A 22,636-nucleotide genomic window follows, 5' to 3' on the forward strand; every position below is an offset into this window, starting at 1 on the left:
CCAAACTAGGAGGGTATTTTCCCATCGAGAGGCAAACAGAAATTGACAGGAGGGGTTTGAAAATAATCAGATGGGCATTAAGGCCTTGCCAGGTAAAGGTGAGGTTCATACCTATCTGTTTGCTTGTGGTACTGGATGAGACATCTTAAGGGAGGTATGAACCTCCCTAGGGAAGGCACTCTGTTGGCTTCCATTACCCAGCTGGCCTGGGAAGAGAGCTGGCCTGCGATAGGAGGTTAGTATTGTTACTGACCCTAAGCTGTCCTCCTGATGGCTGTGGTTACTGTGGAAGCTGGGCAGAGTGAAGATTTTTTTCAGCTCGGGGCCAATAGGGCCTGCGGTTCTGACCCAGGAGTCCTTCAGCACCCAAGGCAGTTCCGTTTCCAGTGGCCTTGCTTTTGATAGAGCTGACAGGGCTCTTCAGGAGCCAGTTTCTGTCATGATAGCTGCTTGCCCAAATGCCCTGACTTCTCAAATTAACTGCTGCTTCTCTTGTATGGAAGGAAAAAATTTCTGTAAGGATTGACTTTAATTTGCAAGCATTTAGTCCATTAATGAGAAATCATTTTTTTTTTTTTTTTTGACAGGCAGAGTGGACAGTGAGAGAGAGAGACAGAGAGAAAGGTCTTCCTTTTGCCGTTGGTTCACCCTCCAATGGCCGCCGCGGTAGCGCGCTGCGGCCGGCGCACCGCGCTGATCCGATGGCAGGAGCCAGGTGTTTCTCCTGGTCTCCCATGGGGTGCAGGGCCCAAAGGCTTGGGCCATCCTCCACTGCACTCCCGGGCCACAGCAGAGAGCTGGCCTGGAAGAGGGGCAACCGGGACAGGATCGGTGCCCCGACCGGGACTAGAACCCGGTGTGCCGGCGCCGCAAGGCGGAGGATTAGCCTATTGAGCCGCGGCGCCGGCCGAGAAATCATTTTTGATGATTGAATCCACAACTCTTCTACTTTCCACTTGACCTTCCATGTTACTTGCTTGTTCTGAAGGGCAGACTATGTAGAGGACTTGAAACAAGTTCAGCTTTTAGTTATTTTCCAATATACTTCTATTTTCATTCCTTTTTTTCTTTTTTAAGATTTATTTATTTATTTAAAAGTTTCAGAAAGGGAAGGAGAGACAGAGATCTTTCATCCTCTGGTTTAATCTCCAAATGGCCACAATGGCTGGGGCTGGGACAGGCCGAAGCCAGTAGCCAGGAGCTGCTTCTGAGTCTCCCACGTGGATGGCAGGGGCCCAAGTACTTGGCTGCTCTTGCGCTGCTTTTCTCAGGCCATCAGCAGGGCGTTGGACCGGAAGTGGAGTAGCCAGGACTCAAACTGGCACCCATATGGGATGCCTGCTCTGGCTGCGACTTTACCCCCTATACCACAACACTGGCCCCTTCATAATTTTTTTAAGGTTTATTTTTTATTTATTTGAAAGGCAGAGTTACAGAGAGAGGAGGAGAGACAGAGCAAGCAAGGGAAGTCTTCCATCTGCTGGTTTACTCCCCAAATGGCTACAATGGCCAGAGCTGGGACAGGACAAAGCTTCTTCCAGATCTTCCGTATGTGTGCAGGGGCCCAAGGACTTGGGCCATCCTGTGCTGCTTTCCCAGGCAGGGAGCTGGATTGGAAGTGGAGCAGCTGTGACTTGAACTGGCACCCATATGGGATGCATTGCAGGTAGCAGCCTAACCCTCTGTGTCACATTACTGCCACCCCACCCCCCATAACTTTTCTACCTTATTTAGAGACTCAACTTTAAAACCTATTGAGAAAGGATTTGTTTTTATTTGATTGATTGATTTTAATAATTGAAGAAGTAGAGAAACAGTTCTCACAGGTGAGGTACTGTAAATGGTTGAGCTGTTAATAGGATAAGCTTTTCTTTGACATAAATTATTAGTGAATTATTAGTGTACTTTGGTAGATCCCCTTTCTATTTTCTTTTCTTTTTTTTTTTTTTTTTGCTTTCAAGTTTCTCTTTAGTTTGGACTAAAAAAATGGACTTGAGTGTATTTCTCATATCTAAGGAACTCCTATTTTTAATGTGAATTGAGAAAAATAAGTAAAATAAATATTTCATGATAAAAGCATTTGCTTTTATTAGGTTCTCTCTGTCTCCTTCTTCTCATTGTTTGAAAGATGGAAATGATTTATTTGAGGTGTTTAGCAACATTTTAACAAGCTCAGAATTTTAGAGCATATTACATTCAGGCGGATGCTGAATTTGCCAAATGCTTTAAAGATGAATATTTCAAGTGATAATAGTTTTTCAAAAGGAACTTTTGCGTTTATTCTTTACTTTGAATGAGGATCATTTAAGAAACAATTTCTAATTTTAGCTTTCCTTATGACTTCCGTCTTCCCTATCCACATCAAAGTTAAAATACATAACTTCAGTGATTAACTGAGAGGATCAAAGTATTTATGAACTCAGAAATCAGTTAAAGTATTGTCTGTTACCAAGGATAAAATGTCTTACAGTGCAGCCTTTCTCTTTTAAGTCACTCATGCAGATAATTAATAATCTTTAATTGTTGGATGTTACGTTTCTTGGAACCCTAGGCTAGTCCCTTAAACTCTGTACCACATTTCTTTCAAAAACAGGCATATGCTTCTAATGGGTCTTTTGAAGTTCCTTCCAACATTTATCATTTATGCTGCTTACATTTGGAGGATATTTTGAGAATTATTTTTATCTAAAATCATATAATAATAGCTACAAAGGAATTTTTAAAGTAATAGTTTTATGGACAATTGAAGTATTAGAAATACTTTTTAAAAAAAAGATTTGGCCGGCACCATGGCTTAACAGGCTAATCCTCCGCCTTGCGGCGCCGGCACACCGGGTTCTAGTCCCGGTTGGGGCGCCGGATTCTATCCTGGTTGCCCCTCTTCCAGGCCAGCTCTCTACTATGGCCTGGGAAGGCAGTGGAGGATGGCCCAAGTCCTTGGGCCCTGCACCCGTATGGGAGACCAGGAGAAGCACCTGGCTCCTGGCTTCGGATCAGCGTGATGAGCCGGCCGCAGCGGCCATTGGAGAGTGAACCAACGGCAAAAAGGAAGACCTTTCTCTCTGTCTCTGTCTCTCACTATCCACTCTGCCTGTCCAAAAAAAAAAGATTTATTTGAGAGGTAAAGTTACAGACAGTGAAATGGAGTCTGAGAGAAAAGTCGTACATCAATTGGTTCACTTCCCAAATGGCCACAGTGTCCGGAACTGGGCCACTCTGAAGCTAGGAGCCAGATGCTTCTTCTGGGTCTCCTACGCGGATGCAGGAGCTCAAGCGCTTGGCCATTTTCTGCTTTCCCAGGCCATCGCAGAGAGCTGAATCAGAAGAGCAGCAGCTATGACTAGAACTAGTGCCTATATGGGATGTGGGTGCCACAGATGGAGCATTCACCTACTGCACCACAGTGCTGGCCCCTAGAAATACTATTGAAAGAGAGAAAATTCTTTAACCTAGGATACAAAAGTAATTTTAATGTAATATAGGTATTTATACTTTCTAATATAAGAGTATTTTATGTCTTGCCTTCACAGGGTTGGAGATGCATTAAAAAGTATTTCCTTTTTTAGCTTTTTTTTTTTTTTTAAATTATTTATTCACTTAAAAGAGCTACACAGAGAAAGGAAAGGCAGAGAGAGAGAGAAAGGTCTTCCGTCTGCTGGTTCACTCCCCAGTTGGCCGCAATGGCCGGAGCTGCGCCCATCTGAAGCCAGGAATCAGGATCCTCTTCCAGGTCTCCAGTGTGGGTACAGGGGCCCAAGGACTTGGGCCTTCCTCTACTGGTTTCCCAGGCCACAGCAGAGAGCCAGACTGGAAGTGGAGCAGCTGGAACTTGAACCAGTGCCCATATGGGATGCCGACGCTACAGGTGGCAGCTTTACTCACCATGCCATGGGACCAGCTCTTTTTTAGCTTTTATAGGAGAAAGAAATAAATTATGATAGTACTGAATTAAAATAGTGTTATTTAAAGAGTTTAGGTAAAAAGAACAGGACCAAGCTAATGGACTTACCAAAGAAGCCTATATAAAAGTGATACCTGAGGCATCTAAGCTCAGGGAGGGGCTGGTGTTGTGACATAGTGGGTGGGTTAAGCTGCCATCTACAATGCCGGCTTCTCATATGAGCGCTGGTTCAAGTCCCAGCTGCTCTACTTCAGATCAAGCTCCTGCTAATGCATCTGGGAAAATAGAGGAAGATGGCCCAAGTGCTTGGGACCTTGTACCCATGTGGGAGACCTGGAAGAAGCTCCTGGCTCCTGGCTTTGGATCGGTCCAGCTCTGGTTGTTGTGGCCATTTGGGGAGTGAACCACTGGATGGAAGATCTCTCTGTGTCTCACTCTGTCTCTGACTCTGCCTTTCAAATAAATAAGTAAATCTAAGAAATAATAGGTAAACTTAAAAAAAATTGAGTAACTTTTTTTGAAACTATCTCAGACAGGGGGCCAGCACTGTTGCACAGTAGGTTAACGCCCTGGCCTGAAGCACCGGCATCCAATATGGGCACCAGTTTGAAACCTGGCTGCCCCACTTCCAATCCAGCTCTCTGCTATGGCCTGGGAAAGCAGTAGAAGATAGCCTGAGTCCTTGAGCCCCTGCACCTGCGTGGGAGACCCGGAAGAGGCTCCTGGCTCCTGGCTTTGGATCAGCGCATGGAAGACCTCTTTCTCTCCCTCCCTCCCTCCCTCAGTCCCTCCCTCCCTCTCCTCTTTCGGTATAACTCTGACTTTCAAATAAATAAATAAAAGAAACTATCTCAGACATAAGGAATAAACCCGATAAAAAACAGGGGGCAGAAGTAATGGAAAATTTCATTCTTCAGTTAAATAAAATTACACAATAAAAGAAACAGTATTTGCTATGACTTTATAAGATTAATTTTTGTAAATAATATGGTAGTTTGGGGGCGGCGCTGTGATGTAGCGAGTAAAGCCTCCACCTACAGTGCTTGCATCCCATATGGGTGCCGGTTTGAGTCCTGGCTGCTTCACTTCCTATCCAGCTCTCTGCTATGGCCTGGGAAAACAGTGGAAGATGGCCCAAGTGCTTGGGTCCCGCACCTGCTTGGGAGACCCAGGAGAAGCTCCTGACTCCTGGCTTCGGATCGGCACAGTTCCAGCTGTTGTGACCAACTGGGGAGTAGTGAACCATCAGATGGAAGACCTGTCTCTCTCTCTTTCTCTGCCTCTCCTTCTCTCTCTGTGTAACTTTGACTTTCAAATAGATAACTAAGTCTTTAAAAAAAAATGATAGTTCTTCTTGTGATAAAAGTCATTTGTACATAATTTCGTTGATGAATGACTCTCTCTTAAAATTTTTTTTCTCCATTTCTCCCCACAGAATCTGTCTATGATCTTCTCCCAAAGGAGTTACAGTTGCCTCCATCTAGAGAAACATCTGTAGCATCAATGAGTCAGACAAGTGGTGGTGAGGCAGGCTCGCCTCCTCCAGCTGTAGTTGCTGCTGGTATGCATTTCATTTTACCTTACTGAAGAGAACTAGAGTATTATCTGGCCAACATGAACAGTGCTGGCAAAATTCTTATCAAAAAGAGTGTGATTTGAGGGTTTGTTATAGGAAGTTTTAAAATACATGCTTTTAACCTTAAATTTTTTCAGAATAATTTATAATTATTATTTCTTAAAATTGCATATTGGCATATCTGTAAGTGCCATCCTCTAAAATGGATCTTGTCTTCAAATATGGAAACCAGTTTAAAACTGTTTGGTTGACTGGACATAAAAAGGTTAAATACCAAGCTATGGATAGAAAATTGTATTTGAATTCCTGTTTAACAATTAGTTTTAAAGATTTAAAGAACGAAAATATATTATTTTGTATGATCTGAAAAATAACTCAAGCTCTCAAGTCTCCTTTCTGTTTGTAGCATGTTACTGTAACCTTTTTCCTACATTTAAAAATAAATGACTTAGTACTTAAATTCATGCTTTCATATAATACTTTTACAGACATTTTATATGTTTATATTACATAGACATTTCCTAATCAATGAAAAATGTTTAGAAAACTAATGTCTGAAATTTACCTAGTTTAGTTTTATTCAGCTCTCAAATCATACACTTTATGTAAACTTGGCTCAAATTTTTATTTTGAATGAGAATAAGAGTTTGACAGACAAGCTAAAAAAAAATTTTGATTAATAATAAATTAATATAAATGCTTTCCATATTACTTTGCCCAGCTGTAATTCTTTTTTTTTTCTCCAAAGTTGGGTTTATAGATTGCTAAGTGTATTTGCCTTAGAACAAAAAGGAAAAAAATTACTTATTCTGAAGTTTCATATTAGGCAAGAAACTTCTCATCTTTTAAAATGGTACTTAAAGTCCTTCACATCATTGCTTTCAGTAAATTCATTTAGTTTCTAAAAGAAAACTGTGGGCATGAGGTTGTGATTTATATGAGGATATTAGTACTGTATAGTATAATTTCAGGTATTTTTCTCTTATGCATTAAACTGTGTACCAATTAATTTGTGTGCCAGTCTTTCCCAAGCTATATAGTTCAGTATGAAACCTTCCATGTTGAGGTTAGGAAAACTTTAAATATGGCAAAGAAACTTATTGGCCCTGCTCACTGTTCATGTGTTGCCAGATGTTTTCTAACAGTTTCTGTGGATTTAATTGTGAATTAGTGAAGTTTTTCATAATAAAATTGATAGTTTACCTGGTTCATGTTATATCTACTGGGTTCTAAACTGGTTGTAAATATTATTTTATAATTTCAAGTTTTAAAACTAGTTTAAAATTGTGTAAGACAGTAAAATATGAAAAATAAATATTTTAATGAAATGTTTCACTTTAAATCCACATGTAGAAATTGACTAACTGATATCTTTTGTATCTTTTGAGATTGTTTTCTAAAGATATGTTAAATCTGTTTAAAACTAAAAGTCTGTTTCTTCTGTGCTTTTTAACATCTGTTGTCAGTAGATCCAGTTCCTTTTAAAAGCTGAAAAAAAAGTTAGCTGGGTTTGGAAAAAAAGCAGCTCTTCCTTTTTTAAATAGTACCAAACACGATTTCAGAAATCCTTATATATGAATATTAAGTGTTCTTGAATTTGGGTCACTCATGAAATGTTAATCCTTCCCCTACCATCCAATGTAGTTAAGAAAATCCTGTCTAGATAAATTAGATTGGAAGCAATGAGTTGAAAAGTCATGCAAGTAAGACCATGGGAAGTTGTGAATAATTTTATATTGTCTTAAAATTATTGACATTGTAAAAAAGAAGAGAATGAGGTAACTTTGACAGTTTTCATATATTCATAGTCTGTGACCAAAATCAAATAATTTGTCTTCTTTTTTCTTACGTAAGTTACTTTTAGTAACCTATATAGTTTATTCTAGGACTCAGATGTCTTATCCTTTATTGTATAGTCTTACAGATAAGAGTTTAAATTGTAGAATAATTATTGTAGGGAAATCAGATAGTGTAATCATTTTGGTCATATTTTTATTTTGGAATATTAATATCCTTGTTGATATAACTGTCAAAGAGAGAGTTGGCATACACTATGATTTCCTGGCCGAAAGACCAGATGTCAAGCAAAAAGCACATTAATTTAGACTTCTGTGAGTTTTTATATAGCATTTGCGGTTTAAATATGAAATGCATAAAAATGATGACTCTTGATATAGTTAATTCTTCAGAATTTTGAAGGAGCCGGATTGGCTGCTCTCAGGTATGAGGGCCTGGTGGGAACAGACTTCTAGTTCTGCCATAAAGGTTTGTGCTTCACAAGTTTTAAATCAATTTAAATTTTTAAAACTTAGAGGTTGGGCATATGGGTGTTCATGGAAATTCTTTGTTATTTAATTATTAAAAATATGTTTCTCAAATTCACCAATGTAGATTTTTTCTCCCATAATGCATTACTGAGGAATTCAATTTGATGCTGCTAATCCACAATCCAGAATATTGGCTAGAAGAGTGTAAAAGCACTGAGTCCATTTTCTGCCACTATACTATTTAACCTTTTATACATGCTTTTTATACATGCAGTGAATCCCAACAAAAGATTGGTTGAAGAAGGGCTTATTTATGCACAAATTCTCTCTGCATAGGGCTGAGGGTCAGAATCTGGAATCTATAATTGAGAGTCACCAGTCTGAAATTTGTTCTCATTTTTAAGAATTCTGTTTTCATTCTAGAGGAAAGGTAGTTAAGAGTGAGGTTTAATATGCCAATGAATGAAAAGATTTAGAAATAAAAACTTTCTGGACAGTATTATAAAAGTTCTTAGTAATCAAGACAGAGAACATTTTCCTGAAACAAAAACTTATCTAAATAAATTGATGATTTTTTTTTAGCAAAATGAGGAGTTGATGAAGAAGAAATGCAAATTATGAAAGGATTATTTTGTTTGTGTTTTGAAGAGTCCTTTGATATAGGTTATAAAGTACTAAATGTAGCTGTTACATAGAAGAACTAAAACAGTTACACTAGAATTTGGAGTTTTGAAAAGCAGTATGGTTGGCTGGTGCCATGGCTCACAAGATTAATCCTCCACCTGCGGCACTGGCATTCCATATGAGCACCGGGTTCTAGTCCCGGTTGCTCCTCTTCCAGTCCAACTCTCTGCTGTGGCCGGGAAGGCAGTGGAGGGTGGCCCAAGTGCTTGGGCGCCTGCACCCGCATGGGAGACCAGGAGGAAGTACCTGGCTCCTGGATTCGGATAAGCGCAGCGCAGGCCGTAGCGGCCATTTTGGGGGGTGAACCAATGGAGGGAAGACCTTTCTCTCTGTCTTTCTCACTGTGTAACTCTACCTGTCAAATGTATAAAAAGAAAAAAAAAAAGAAAAGCAGTATGGCAAGTTGTTCCCTAGTATCAGCTTTATTGAAATATAATAAACATGGCATACAATCAAGTGTTATTTTAAATCTACTAATATGTTTATACTTTTTATATTAGGTTTACTTAATTTATTAAAGAAATTCTTCATAGATGTAAACAATAAACTTTAGCCTTCATTCTAAGAAATTATTTTCTTGTTATGTGCTAGAGCTTGTTTATCTTTATTTGAAGATATATGTGATATTTATTAGTTTATCTTCAAAAATATTTTCCTAAGGGGCTTATTTCAAATTTCTTTGGAAGTTATTATTCTCATTCTTGGGATAAACAATAAATTAATCAACATGGATTTTATAATAACTGCATCTAGAGAATTTTAATAATTCTCTAGTTTGTAGTTCTTTTTATTTTTTAATATTGATACTTTTGGTAACTATATATTAGTACTTAAAGAAATTATATGGTTTCAGTACACTAATACTTTGTGAAAATTTTTTAACATGTATAGATTTATAGTCATGAAATTTGTACAATAGTAATCTGTTGAGTATCTCTACCAGTTATAACACTATATAAGATTTGAAGGCTATAATTTAAATTCATAATTTTGCATGGTGATCCATATAATATACTTTTTTTGGAATATCCTTACTAAGTAATGCTTTGAATTCCATGCCATAGTAATTAATAACTGTAAGGTATGTGACAAATACTTGCTGCACTGAAAGTATTTAACAGTGCTTTCAGTGTACACTCATGGAGAGGACACTAGCGAAGTAAATTAATATTCTTTTTTTTTTTTTTTTTTTTTTTAAATTTTTGACAGGCAGAGTGGACAGTGAGAGAGAGAGATAGAGAGAAAGGTCTTCCTTTGCCGTTGGTTCACCCTCCAATGGCCGCCGCGGTAGGCGCGCTGCTGCCGGCGCACCGTGCTGATCCGATGGCAGGAGCCAGGTGCTTCTCCTGGTCTCCCATGGGGTGCAGGGCCCAAGCACTTGGGCCATCCTCCACTGCACTCCCTGGCCACAGCAGAGAGCTGGCCTGGAAGAGGGGCAACTGGGATAGGATCGGTGCCCTGACCGGGACTAGAACCCGGTGTGCCGGCGCCGCAAGGCGGAGGATTAGCCTATTGAGCCGCGGCGCCGGCCAGTAAATTAATATTCTGTATAAGCCTCTAAGTCAACTAAGTTAAAATCATAGGATTTCGAAATCACAGTAACAACTGTAGAAAAACTGAGGTAAAGAAAATGTAATAATTTTTGAGATCCTGCTACATGATAGGAATTGCGCTAGACAATTTGCGTATAATCATGTAATCGTGTCTTAATTGTTCTGGCCACAAAGTACCTGTCTTCTTTCCTACTAGGGTCTGAGTTCTTTACTCTTTGCTGTTGTACTTAGGAAATTAAGCATTTTGTGCTCTCACTTTGGTTAAGGAGACAAAAGGTCTTGGACTAGGAAATGTGTAGGATATTGAGTTGAAAAGTCTATACCCTTCTCTACAAGTATCAGAATCTGCAAAATGGGAATATGGTTTTTAAATATTATTTAAAATTTTTCATTTGTTTATTTGAGAGGTAGAGACAGAGAAAGAGCACTCTTCTCCTCTGGTTCATGCCTCAGATGCCTGTATGGCTGGGGCTGGGCCAGGCCAAAGCCAAACACAGGAGCCAGGAATGCAGTCCTGATCTCCCTTGTGGGTGTAGAAACCCAGTTAGTTGAGCCACCACCATTGGCCCCCAGGATCTGCATTAGCAGGAAGCTGAAGTTAGGAACTGGGGCCAGGAATTGAACTCAGGCACTCAAATGTGGGACTTGGGCATATTAACATCAAGTAAATAAACATTTCCAAGAATATTAACTTTTAATAATAATGATTCACAGCAATAGACAGTATACCCCCCTGAAATTATTATTATTATTTTTTTTTTGACAGGCAGAGTGAATAGTGAGAGAGAGAGACAGAGAGAAAGGTCTTCCTTTTTGCCGTTGGTTCACCCTCCAATGGCCGCCGCGGTAGGCGCGCTACGGCCAGCACACCGTGCTGATCCGATGGCAGGAGCCAGGTGCTTCTCCTGGTCTCCCATGGGGTGCAGGGCCCAAGGACTTGGGCCATTCTCCACTGCCTTCCCGGGCCATAGCAGAGAGCTGGCCTGGACGAGGGGCAAGCGGGATAGAATCCGGCGCCCCAACCGGGACTAGAACCCGGTGTGCCGGCGCCGCAAGGTGGAGGATTAGCCTGTTAAGCCACAGCGCCGGCCCCCCCTGAAATTATTATAACTCCATTATTTATATTTGAAAACATTTATAGTTATATAATTTGAATTTTCTTGTTTCTCAAATTTCTTGTTTCTCAAATTTGCTCTTCTGAACTAATGGAGTTAACATATTTCAGAATTTTTACCACTTACATAGTGTGCTAAATATGACATTAAACCTGAACCCCATTAAAGAAAAGATAATTCACCTTTGTAGAATGTTATGAGTTTATCACTTCAATAAGGAAGTCAAATTTTAGTTACAAACAGTTGCAGATGAATTTAAAAGTCTATTCTTCCTTTTATCTTATTATACAGAAATTACACAGTAAATTATTTATATGCATGTATACATATATTTATGCTATAGTCTGTGTTATCAGAATAAAAAGTATAAGCAAACTTGGGCCATAACCATTAATTCAGTAACAACTTATAATTTGAGGCTAACCATATTATATATTTCACTGAAGAGAAAGTAAACTTGGGCCGGCACCGCGGCTCACTTGTTGCACCCCAGGTTCTAGTCCCGGTTGGGGCACCAGATTCTGTCCCAGTTGCTCCTCTTCCAGTGCAGCTCTCTGCTGTGGCCTAGGAAGGCAATGGAGGATGTCCCAAGTGCTTGGGCCCTGCACCTGCATGGGAGACCAGGAAGAAGCACCTGGCTCCTGGCTTCGGATTGGCGCAGCACACCAGCTTTATTGGCCATTTGGGGGGTGAACCGACGGAAGAAAGACCTTTCTCTCTGTCTGTCTCTCTCTCACTGTCTAACTCTGCCTGTCAGGGAAAAAAAAAAAAGTAAACTTGGCCTATTATTGCTGTATCCCTTAGACATTTTCTTTTTCATTATTCTCTTTGTTTTTAGCAGTGGCTTTTATAAATATTGTGACTTACTTAATTTCTGATAAAACAGAAAATTTCTATATTACCTGAGTCTGTAGAACAGCATTGTGAAACTGGTTATGGATTCTCAAGCATTCAGAGGCCAAATACTTATATAAAGTAGATAGAATTTCTGTTTTCATGTGTTCTGTGCAGTTTGTCTTAAAATAAGTGCACAGAAATGGCTTACCTTTCTATATGACCAATACAATTGACAGTATAAGCAAATAAAAGTGTTATTGACAAACTGTATTGTCAAAAAGAGTTTATTGTTTGTATGATTTTTTTTTCTCAAAAAATTATGTGTAGTAAAATAACTGTTGGTAGTGAGTATGCAGGTATTAGTTTCAATTATTTCATGCTTTTAAAAATGCCACCTGGAAGATAATTAAAATGGTAAGTCAAAATGCTCAATGCATTTTGCTATGTTCTTAGAAAAATAATAAATATTTCGGATATATTAAATATTAGATACTTGATTGATTATTTTTGGCATGAGTAAAGCATAGTCACCATTCATCCATCAATGCATGTATATGTTAGTTGACAGTGTTTATTTAGCTCACTGCAGTAAAACTCATTTTTACCATGTAATTGAAAGTAGTTATTATTTAGCCGGCACCGTGGCTTAACAGGCTAATCCTCCACCTTGCGGTGCCGGCACACTGGGTTCTAGTCCCAGTTGGGGCGCCGGATTCTATCCCGGTTGCCCCTCTTCCAGGCTAGCTCTCTGCTGTGGCCCGGGAAGGCAGTGGAGGATGGCCCAAGTCCTTGGGCCCTGCACCCGCATGGGAGACCAGGAGAAGCACCTGGCTCCTGGCTTCGGATCAGCGAGATGCGCCGGCCGCAGCGGCCATTGGAGGGTGAACCAATGGCAAAAAGGAAGACCTTTCTCTCTGTCTCTCTCTCTCACTATCCACTCTGCCTGTTAAAAAAAAAAAAAAAGTAGTTATTATCAAATTAAATCAGAAAATGAATGCGGAAGTGCCTTGGATTGCTACCCTCTAGATCAAACACACACTCATACACCACCACCACGACGTATGTGGTTTCACTTATTTCAATTTATGTTTCTTACATATAAGACAGAATAAACTTAATATGTCTTTGGAATCATAAAAATGAATTTGAATATGTTTGCTATCATATTATTTCTATCATATGGACAGAATCCCTGGAAAGTTAAAATAAGTTTTTTGTTTGTTTGTTTTTTAACAGGCAAAGTGGACAGTGAGAGAGAGAGAGAGAGAAAGATCTTCCTTTGCCGTTGGTTCACCCTCCAATGGCCGCTGTGGTCGGCGCATAGTGCTGATCTGGCAGGAGCCTGGTGCTTCTCCTGGTCTCCCATGGGGTGCAGGGCCCAAGCACTTGGGCCATCCTCCACTGCCTTCCCGGGCCACAGCAGAGAGCTGGCCTGGAAGAGGGGCAACCGGGACAGAATCCGGTGCCCCAACCAGGACTAGAACCAGGCGGAGGATTAGCCTATTGAGCCGCGGTGCTGGCCTAAAATAAGTTAATATTAGCCCTGCTACCAACTTTTTCTTATGGTAAATATGTAAAATACCTAACATTACCTGGCAATTAGTGATCATTCAGTGAACATTGATCTTCCTCCCCATATATTTCTAACTTGCCTCATTAGTAAGCTTTTAAAAAATAGATCTTGGCCGGCGCCGTGGCTTAACAGGCTAATCCTCCACCTTGCGGCACCAGCACACCAGGTTCTAGTCCCGGTTGGGGCGCCAGATTCTATCCCGCTTGCCCCTCTTCCAGGCCAGCTCTCTGCTATGGCCCAGGAAGGCAGTGGAGGATGGCCCAGGTCCTTGGGCCCTGCACTCGCATGGGAGACCATGAGGAGCACCTGGCTCCTGGCTTCGGATCAGCGAGATGCGCCGGCCGCAGCGGCCACTGGAGGGTGAACCAACGGCAAAAAGGAAGACCTTTCTCTCTGTCTCTCTCTCTCACTGTCCACTCTGCCTGTCAAAAAAACATAGATCTTCTCTTGGGGCCAGTGTTGTGGCATGGCGGGTACAATCACTGTAATGATCCGGCTCCCTCTTAATGGCCTGGGAGAAGCAGTAGAAGATAGCTCAAGTGTTTGGACCCCTGCAGCCATGCGGGAGGCCTGGATGAAGCTCCTGGCTCCTGGCTTCCGCCTGGCCCATCCCTGTCTGTCAGGACCATCCTGAGAGTGAGCCAGCGGATGGAAAATATCTCTCTCTCCCTCTCTGTCTGTAACTCTGACCTCTAAATAAATAAATAACTTTTAAAAAAATCTCTTTATAAAATTGGTTCTTAAACTTCATTTTGATTCTTTTCTTTCCATCTCTATTTTTTTCTTTATTTTGAAGTTTTGCCTGTCAGTTGAGATGTAGACATACATGGGCTATGGGATTGACTTTCTGACTGTTACTGTCTCATGTTGATACTCTTGATAGGAACTCTTGTATATAAAAGGACCGTTAAAAAAGAATGATGAATCCTAGGAAAATAGCTCCTGAAGGAATGAGAATTCTACAAAGTTGACTCAGTGAGAGTTCTTCGTAGAATTCTCTTCCACTTTTTTTTAATTGAATAGTAAAATTGCATGGACAGTGTTGAAAATTTATGGTAGAGTGGTTTATGGCTTATCTCCATTTTTTTTCCTAGGCAATTTATTTTGTCCATACTTGGAACTAATGTAGACTTTAATTCAGACCCAGGTATAAAACTTGGAGAATTAGGGGCAGGCATTTGGCCTACTTTTTAAGATACCAGGTTGAGATATCCATATCCCCTATTATAGTGCCTGGGTTCAAGTCCTAGCTGCAGACCCTTGGAGGCAGCAGATGATGACTTAAGTGGTTGGATCCCTTCTATCCACAACTTGTTTGGTTTCCTGGTTCCTGGTTTCACCCTGGCCATGTTCTGGCCATTGCAGTTATTTGAGGAGTGAACCAATAAATGGGAACTATGTTTCACTACATCTCAGATAAACAAACAAACAAACATAAATAATATAAACAAAGAATATATACACAAATGCTTACTTATATATACACACATTCTTTAATCGATTAATTAAATCAAGATTTTAATGATCCTGTATTCTGTTTTTCTTATTACTCTTTTGTTTATTTTGTTTTGTTTTAAAGCTTTATTTATTTATTTTATTTGAAAGTCAGAGTTACACACAGAGAGGAGGAGAGGCAGAGAGAAAGAGAGGTCTTCCATCCGCTGGTTCACTCCCAATTGGCCGCAACAGCCAGAGCTGCGCCACTTGGAAGCCAGAACCCAGGAGCCTCCTCCGGGTCTCCAATGCAGGTGCAGGGGCCCAAGGACTTGGGCTTTCCCAGGCCATCGCATAGAGCTGGATCAGAAGTGGAGCAGCCGGGACTCAAACTGATGCCCATATGGAATGCCGGCACTGCAGATGGTGGCTTTACCCACTACGCCATTGCGCCGGCCCCTCCTTTTACTCTTTGTTATCTCTTAAAAAGAGAACTTGGGTTGGGCATTTCATCTAGTGGGTGAGATGCTAGTGTCCCTCATCGAAGTTCCCGGATTTGAAGGTTGACTCCTACTCCTGATTCAGCTTTCCTGCTAATACAGACACTGGGAGACAGCAGTGGCTTCCTGTCACCCACATGGGAGAACTGGATTGAAATCCTGGTGTTGCAAGCATTTGGGAAGTGAACCAGCAGGTTGGAGCTCTCCCTATCTCTAAAATAAATAAATAAATTTTAAAAATTAAAAAGAGGAATATGAAGACATTGGGATATAGATGGCAGAGATACCTTTATTATTTAATCTGAAGTATATCAAGATGTATATTATGATAAAATATTGATATATTGTTTGAATAAATCCTTCAGAACTGTTTTACTGTTTTTTCTCCATAATTTTTATTTAGTGATAATTTCTGTTTTTGTCTTAAAGTGAAATTATCTTTCAAGTAGTACAATATTTTTTTTTAACCTGTACTTCCTGGATCTTTGGCAGTGTAATAACTGTAGTTATCATACTATGGTATAATTGTTTCCTTTTGTTTTAAATTGCTTGAGTTGGAGGATTTTGTCTGGGCTTCAGTCTCTGAACTCAGTATGGACTACTCAGTAGTACTGAAATCACTGAATGATATAAAACATCTTTTTCCTGTAACAAGAAAAAACCTAAAAAGGATTGAAATACCACATTAGAGTGTTGGATGTTTAGCCAAGCAGTTAAGATGCCCATGTTCTGTATCAGAGTGCTTACTACATTCAGTAACTGGCTCTAGTTCCTGATCCCAGCTTACTGCTAACGCAGACCCTGGGAGGCAGTGTTGCTGGCTCAAGTAATTGGGTTCCTGCTATTCACATGGGAGACCTGGATTGAGTTCCCAGCTCCAAGCTTCAGCCTGGCCTAGCCAAAGGCATTTGGGGAGCTCTATTTCTGTCTCTCAGTCTCTCAAATAAATTAGAAAGGTTTTTTTGATGTGTACCTACTACATATATGCTTAGATGCTTTGGGTTGAATAGGACAAAATTTAAATTTTAAGCAGCTTAAGAGGTTTCTTGTTTGAAAGGCACAGTAAGGGATCCGGGGGGGGGGGGGGGGGGGCAGGTTGTGGAAGGAGAGAGATCTTCCATCTGCTTGTTTACTCCCCAGATAGCCATAAGGGAGTGGGGGGAGCCTGAGCCAGGCTAAAGCCAGGAGCCAGGAGGATCTTCGTCCAGGTCTACATGAATGCAGGAGCCCAAGCTGTTGGGCCATCCTCTGCTGCTTTCCTAGGCACATTAGCAGGGAGCTGGAGCGGAAGTGGAGCAGTTGGGTTTCAAACTGGCATCTCACAGCCAGTGTCTTAGCTCGCTACGCCACAGTGCCAGCCCCAAGAATTTTAGAGTTTATTAAGGACACTCTGACAAGGTAAATCATTTCAAGGAAATTTAGATTAAAACTTGGAGAATAATTATTTTGTACTATTAGAATCCTGATTGGCAGTTTGATACATGGGCCAAGAAAAAAATAATTACCAAGAAATGAGTAACCTTCCACTTCAGCAATAATGCTAATTATTTTTTAAAATAGAGCCTCTAAGATCAGACATTTTATATACAGTAGCATTTATTTACTTAAAAATATAAGTTGGTAACTTTCTTTTTGAAGAGAAGGGTAGGAAGAATGCAGGATTCATTAATGTCCTAAGAAATGAAAAAAAATTTGTTGTTGTGGCTGTTAAAAGATAGGTATTTTTTTCAGCCTGAGTATATTGTTCTACCTGAAGAGTATTCTGGCTTATGGATTAGACTGCATTTGTGAAAGGATAACAAATTTGGTGAATATGAGTTAACACATTTTTAAAAAGTAGTTTCCCATATGCATTTACTTGGATATTAATAATTTAATTTTTTAAAGTTTATTTCAAAACATTGCTTACTGTAGCATGCAAACTTATGTTGGGTGGGCAGAATACAGTTGGGAAATTGAAACTGTTTATATATAAACATGTAAATTATATCATCAACCCTACAATTTTTCTTTTTTTTTTTTTGGTAAAGTAATCTGGATTGCTTATTTTATATGCTGGGATGCTAGTTGTTTTTTCTATTAATACACTTAACTTGCATTCTAGCTTCGCCATTCAGAGACAGGCATCGTGTGGTGGGTTGTGTGACAGTGTGTGTCAATAGTGAAGACAAATAGTGCCAGAGACACTTAACCCATCCAATCTCACCCAGGGTATAGGTCGGTCTCGTTTTCAGACTTCTTAAGTCTTTTTTTTTTTTTCTTTCTTTCTTTCTTCCTTCCTTTTTTTTGTTTCTAAATAGTGGATTGATACTGATTGAAACTAAATCTTTCTGTAAAGTTTTAAACTTTACATTATGTTATAAGAAGAAGACGAAGAAAAGTAGAAAATGAAGGTTGGCATGTAAGGTGTTGACAAAGCAGGTTTGCAGCCACTTTGTGTGTTCTAGATATTTCAGTCTCTTGGCAACATGAATATTGGCCTTATAATTTTTTTCTCCGAATTTCTTTCTTCTTTGATCTGAAAATATTTTATCTGAAATTCTTGTATCTGATGACTTTTATCAGACAAGATGCTTAGATTTGAAGTCATTGTTACCAGTAAGAAAAATAAAATCCTTAAAAAGAATGATTAAGGTTGAACCATATGGTTTAGATCAGAATTTATTTCCAAATATTCTGTTTTTTTGATGATTATATTTTAAACAGTCAATAGTGTACTCCTTCTCCGTTCCACTATTGGTTTACTTAGCACACTTGGCAAAATTTTACAGCTTTTGTTTTAATGACTTTTAGTAATTTTACTAATTTTGCAAAGATATTGAAAAATTATAAAATGTGTGTGCATATTTTAATATGAGGGATTGGATTTTTATCTTAAGCTTAGTTAAATATCAAGTCTGTCAAAGATTTTGAACTGGTGAAAGGTATTTGTTTCCTTTGAGGACATTAAACAGTGTTTCTGATTTTAAAGCTTTCTATTAAAAGTTTAGTTATTCCCATATAAACTGTCTTTTTTATGACATTTTAAGCACTTAAACATTATGGTAGTTAAAAAATTTCTAATGAGCAAGTCTAGAAATAATAGTTTTAAATTTTAAAATATAGCTTAAGCAGCATATGTATATAAAATCTATACAGATTTTTATAGGTGATACTATTTAAAATCCATTCACATCTGTCTCATCAACTTACCTATGTTCTGGATATCCTTGTATTATTCCATGTAGATGTTCTCTGCCAATTTTTTAACTTCAACTATGAATATTCATAGTGAATCATAGTGATTCTGTTAATTCTTAAAGCAATATATATAATTCAAGTTTGCCATCATTACTGGTATTTGACCTGGCAGTTGGCTGCTGCTGCTAATAGTGGAATTATTAAACTTAAATATAGAATGCCATAGGTGAAATGCTTCCCTTCGCTGTTAGATTTTAAAATTAATTTGTTGATCTGAAATGATAAATTTCCATTAATAAGTTGTAGAATGATCTATCATTTTCCATTTTGATTTGTTGTACTCTGTAGTCATAGGAGAGGCTGTGAAAAAATAAAATTTTTGTAAATTAGACTAAGTTCAAAGATACTATTTTATAAAGGAGAAAAGTTGATAAAAATTTATCCACATGTTCCTTAGAAAAAGAGAATAATCTTAGAAAAATTTAAGAAGTACATTCAAGTTTATGAAATGTTATTAAAGACTTAAGTAACAAATAAAATCATAAAGTTATGAAGTAGAAGTTCATTATAGCTGTTCAGTTAGGAAATAAAAATAGGAAATAAATGTAGTTATTTAAACATTTCCATATTGGCTTTTTAATATGAAGCAATTTAAACATAATCTGTAAATCTTTTCAGATAAAAATAGATACTTAGCACCAAAAGAAGAAGGGAAGTACTTACCATATTTTGTTTTAAGGACCTTAGATATAAAAAAGAATTTATACCTGGGGCAGGATTGCATTAGCACGTTAGTTCTATGGAATGTCAACTAAGCTGTTTCTTGATATTTTATTTAGGGACACAGTGACTGAAAGGTCTTTATAGATATTTTAAGTACATTTGCAGTACTCCCAGGAATATTTTAGTGCTTTTCTCAAAACTCTTGGAAGCAACAAATGAATGTTTAAGAATCCAAAATGTTTTTCAAATCATTATTTTTATGTATTTCTATTTTAACATAGTGATATTAAGGATTTTTTATTTATGGATTAGTATGTAAGTATTATTTTGAATTCTAAATATTTCAAGAAAGCTATTACAGAGCTCTTTGTAGTAATAGTGAATGGTTATTTCTGTATTGTAAGTATTTTACCTGTATTGGATAGTGCTATCATGGTAATATATATTCTAGCACTTTGAATAGTTAAAAATCTTTTACATTTATTTACCAATTTAACTTTAGTATAATACATATGAAATTTTGACTTTCCATCAATTTAATGAAAAATTTGGACTTTTACTATACACCAAGCACTATAGTAAGTGTTAGGAGTATGAGGATTCCACCTATGTTCTCACAGGGCTCACACTTACCTTCCATTTCACCACCTCTCCTTGCATAATTCATGGATTTAGGTGATCTCTTGCTAACTAGAACATAACATCATCATGTGAAAGATTGTACAAGAGGACTTCAAAAGACTCATGGAGAATAGAATTAAAAATGTTTATTTTGGGTGCAAAAAAATTTTTAAATCCATGCAGTGTTTTTATAATACACATTCTTTGTGGACCTTTTGAAGACCCCCTCAGACATTATTATCACATTGGTGCATCAATGATAAATAATACCATGAAAAACTTTATATTTAAAAAATGTTATCTTAAAATAGGTAAAATCTTTGAAATTTGGGACCAAACTGAGGTATGCTTTAAAAAGTAATATTATTTTTCAGTTAAAGGATACTTCTTACTCTGTTGTCTTCTGACAGAGTTAATATTTTCAGCTTCATAGTATTATGCTAGTAAACCTTTTAACTTAATAACTATCCAGGAAACTGTAGATAAAAATGCAGTAAATATGTGTTGGGTGTCTAAGGAAAATGTATATGATGTTGTTATTTGAGTAAGATATGACTGCATAGTTTGGCATACTCGTCCCAGAACAGACACTTAGATGTGATTGTTGTATCAGTTGGGTTTTGTGATCATGATGGCTTTGAGTAAGATGTGCAAGGTAGAAAAATATTTTAACCTCAAAGGGCAATGCCATATCTTGCATATTAAGTTCTTAAATACCACTGAGTTAAAAAAACAAACAAACAAAAACCCCATTTCTTCTAATATATACTTACAGCACATTTCTGACACCAGATGTGTTGTGGGTTTCCCCTACACATCAGGTTGAGGACTCAGTCCCACAAGACTGTTCTACTTCCTCTGTCAGTACCAGGCTCCCAGGTATTGTACCTACACTTCTGACCTACTGGATAGAAATTAGGGTTCCCACTGTTCTTCCCTGGGTTCAACTCATACACTAGAGCAACTTGCAAAACTCAAAGAAACACTTACTGCTGTTTAACAGTTTATTATAAAGCATATTTTAAAGAACACAAATTAACAGCCAGATGAAGAGATAAACGGGGTGAGGTCTGGAAGGGTCCTGATGCAGGAGCTTCCATCCTGGTGGTGTTGGCATCACCAGCCTTGTAGCACATCCACATGTTCTTGTTCACCTTCCTGGAAGTCCCTGAACCTCTCAGCCCATTTGGGTTTTTGTGTAGGTGACATTACATTGGCATACTTGATGATTGACTCAACCTTCAGCTCCTCTCCCTGCAGATCAGGTGTGAGTTGAGAGTTCCATTTCTCTGAGAAATGACTGGTACCCCTGGCAACCAGCCTTCTATCCTATGGTTATCTAAGAACTTTTTAAAAATCACTTTATATTAATATAAATACTTGAAAGGGACTTGTTACAAGTAACAAAAGATTATCTTTCACATTTATCACTCAAGCTAAGGCTAAAATTTTAACAAAAGATAATCTTACTGCTCTAGTTCAGGGATAGGGAATGTCTGGCCCACTGGCTAGTTAAGGTCATTTGGTCTGGCCCTTCTGATGTAACTGCAGGTGGGACTTGAAATTTAATAAATCTATGGCAGGCTAAATTTTAAGTTGATAATTTTGTATGGCCTAGGAATGACTTACAAATATCTAAGTGGCCCATGGCAAAAAAAAGCTTCTTTTTAAAAAAAAAAAATTAAACTTGTATTTAAGTTATATGTTTCATGTATTTCATATATACACATTTGGGAACATAGTGATACTTCTCCCCTACCCTCCCAGTCTGTGCTCCAACTCTTCTTCCTCCTCCCTCTCACATTCTCACTCTTAATTTTTACAAAGCTCTGTTTTCAGTTTACTTAATGATCATATAGTTAAACTACTAAGTAAAAGATTTCAACAAATAATATGAAGAAAAAACACTGTTCCTCAACAGAAGAGACAAGGGCTGTGAACAATCATTGAATCTCAAAATGTCTGTTTCACTTCAATAAGCTTCTTTAGTTTCTTAGGAAATTACAAGAGATATGAGAGTTGTGAGCCAGGAACCATGAACAAAAACAAACAAACAAAAAAAGATACAATATCACAACCATACAACTTGCTTCTGAGTTCATGATTGCTTTTTACCTGTACTTTTGTCTGTAATGGACAGGGATCTTAGGAGATGTTCATATTCTGTATTCTCACATGTGTGGTACTTAAATTCAAAAAAAGTTTGTGGGAGAAAGCTGCTTTATAGAAATGCAAGTTTGCAGCATTCATGCTGCACACTTTGTGTGTTCCACTGCAAGTACAGCATGCTGCATGCCTGTATTTCTCTGAAAATGGGAAAAAATAGGCTCATCCACAACACAACTTTAGTTTCATTTTCACCAATAGTTGGAACAGACGGAGGAATGTTTTATGTAATACTATTTCTATTTTTTCTAAAATGAATTCTGTAGTATTTTTCAAAAAGCAAGGAAGAAACTTTATATTTAAACCCAAAGTGGCTACAAATCAGCTCCTAAACTGTCACTGACATTAGCATCTAGATTTTGTAGTTTTTACAAATCTTTTTAAATATTTATTTACTAAGAAGACATTGCATTAATGCATGATACAAAATTGATAAATTTTTCTTTAAATTGGAATGCAGTTTAAAGTGACTGAATTTTCTAATTTCAGCTACTGCATTTGACAAG

General features: G+C 38.3%; 1 protein-coding gene across 8 annotated transcripts in view; it reads left to right on the plus strand.

The window, feature by feature from the left end:
• NFAT5 (nuclear factor of activated T cells 5) overlaps positions 1-22,636 on the plus strand; it is a 161,693-nt gene that overhangs the window by 73,336 nt on the left and 65,721 nt on the right. For 4 of the 8 annotated variants that reach the window (XM_062177899.1, XM_062177900.1, XM_062177902.1 and 1 more), the window contains one exon: positions 5,337-5,462. In XM_062177899.1, coding sequence (XP_062033883.1) covers positions 5,337-5,462 — 126 coding nt within the window. Of the gene's footprint in view, positions 1-5,336; positions 5,463-22,636 lie in introns of those variants that run through there. The other 4 variants (XM_062177905.1, XM_062177907.1, XM_062177906.1 and 1 more) reach the window with 3 other exon arrangements.

The sequence above is a fragment of the Lepus europaeus genome, chromosome 19 (assembly GCF_033115175.1).
Source record: "Lepus europaeus isolate LE1 chromosome 19, mLepTim1.pri, whole genome shotgun sequence".
Classification (NCBI taxonomy): domain Eukaryota; kingdom Metazoa; phylum Chordata; class Mammalia; order Lagomorpha; family Leporidae; genus Lepus; species Lepus europaeus.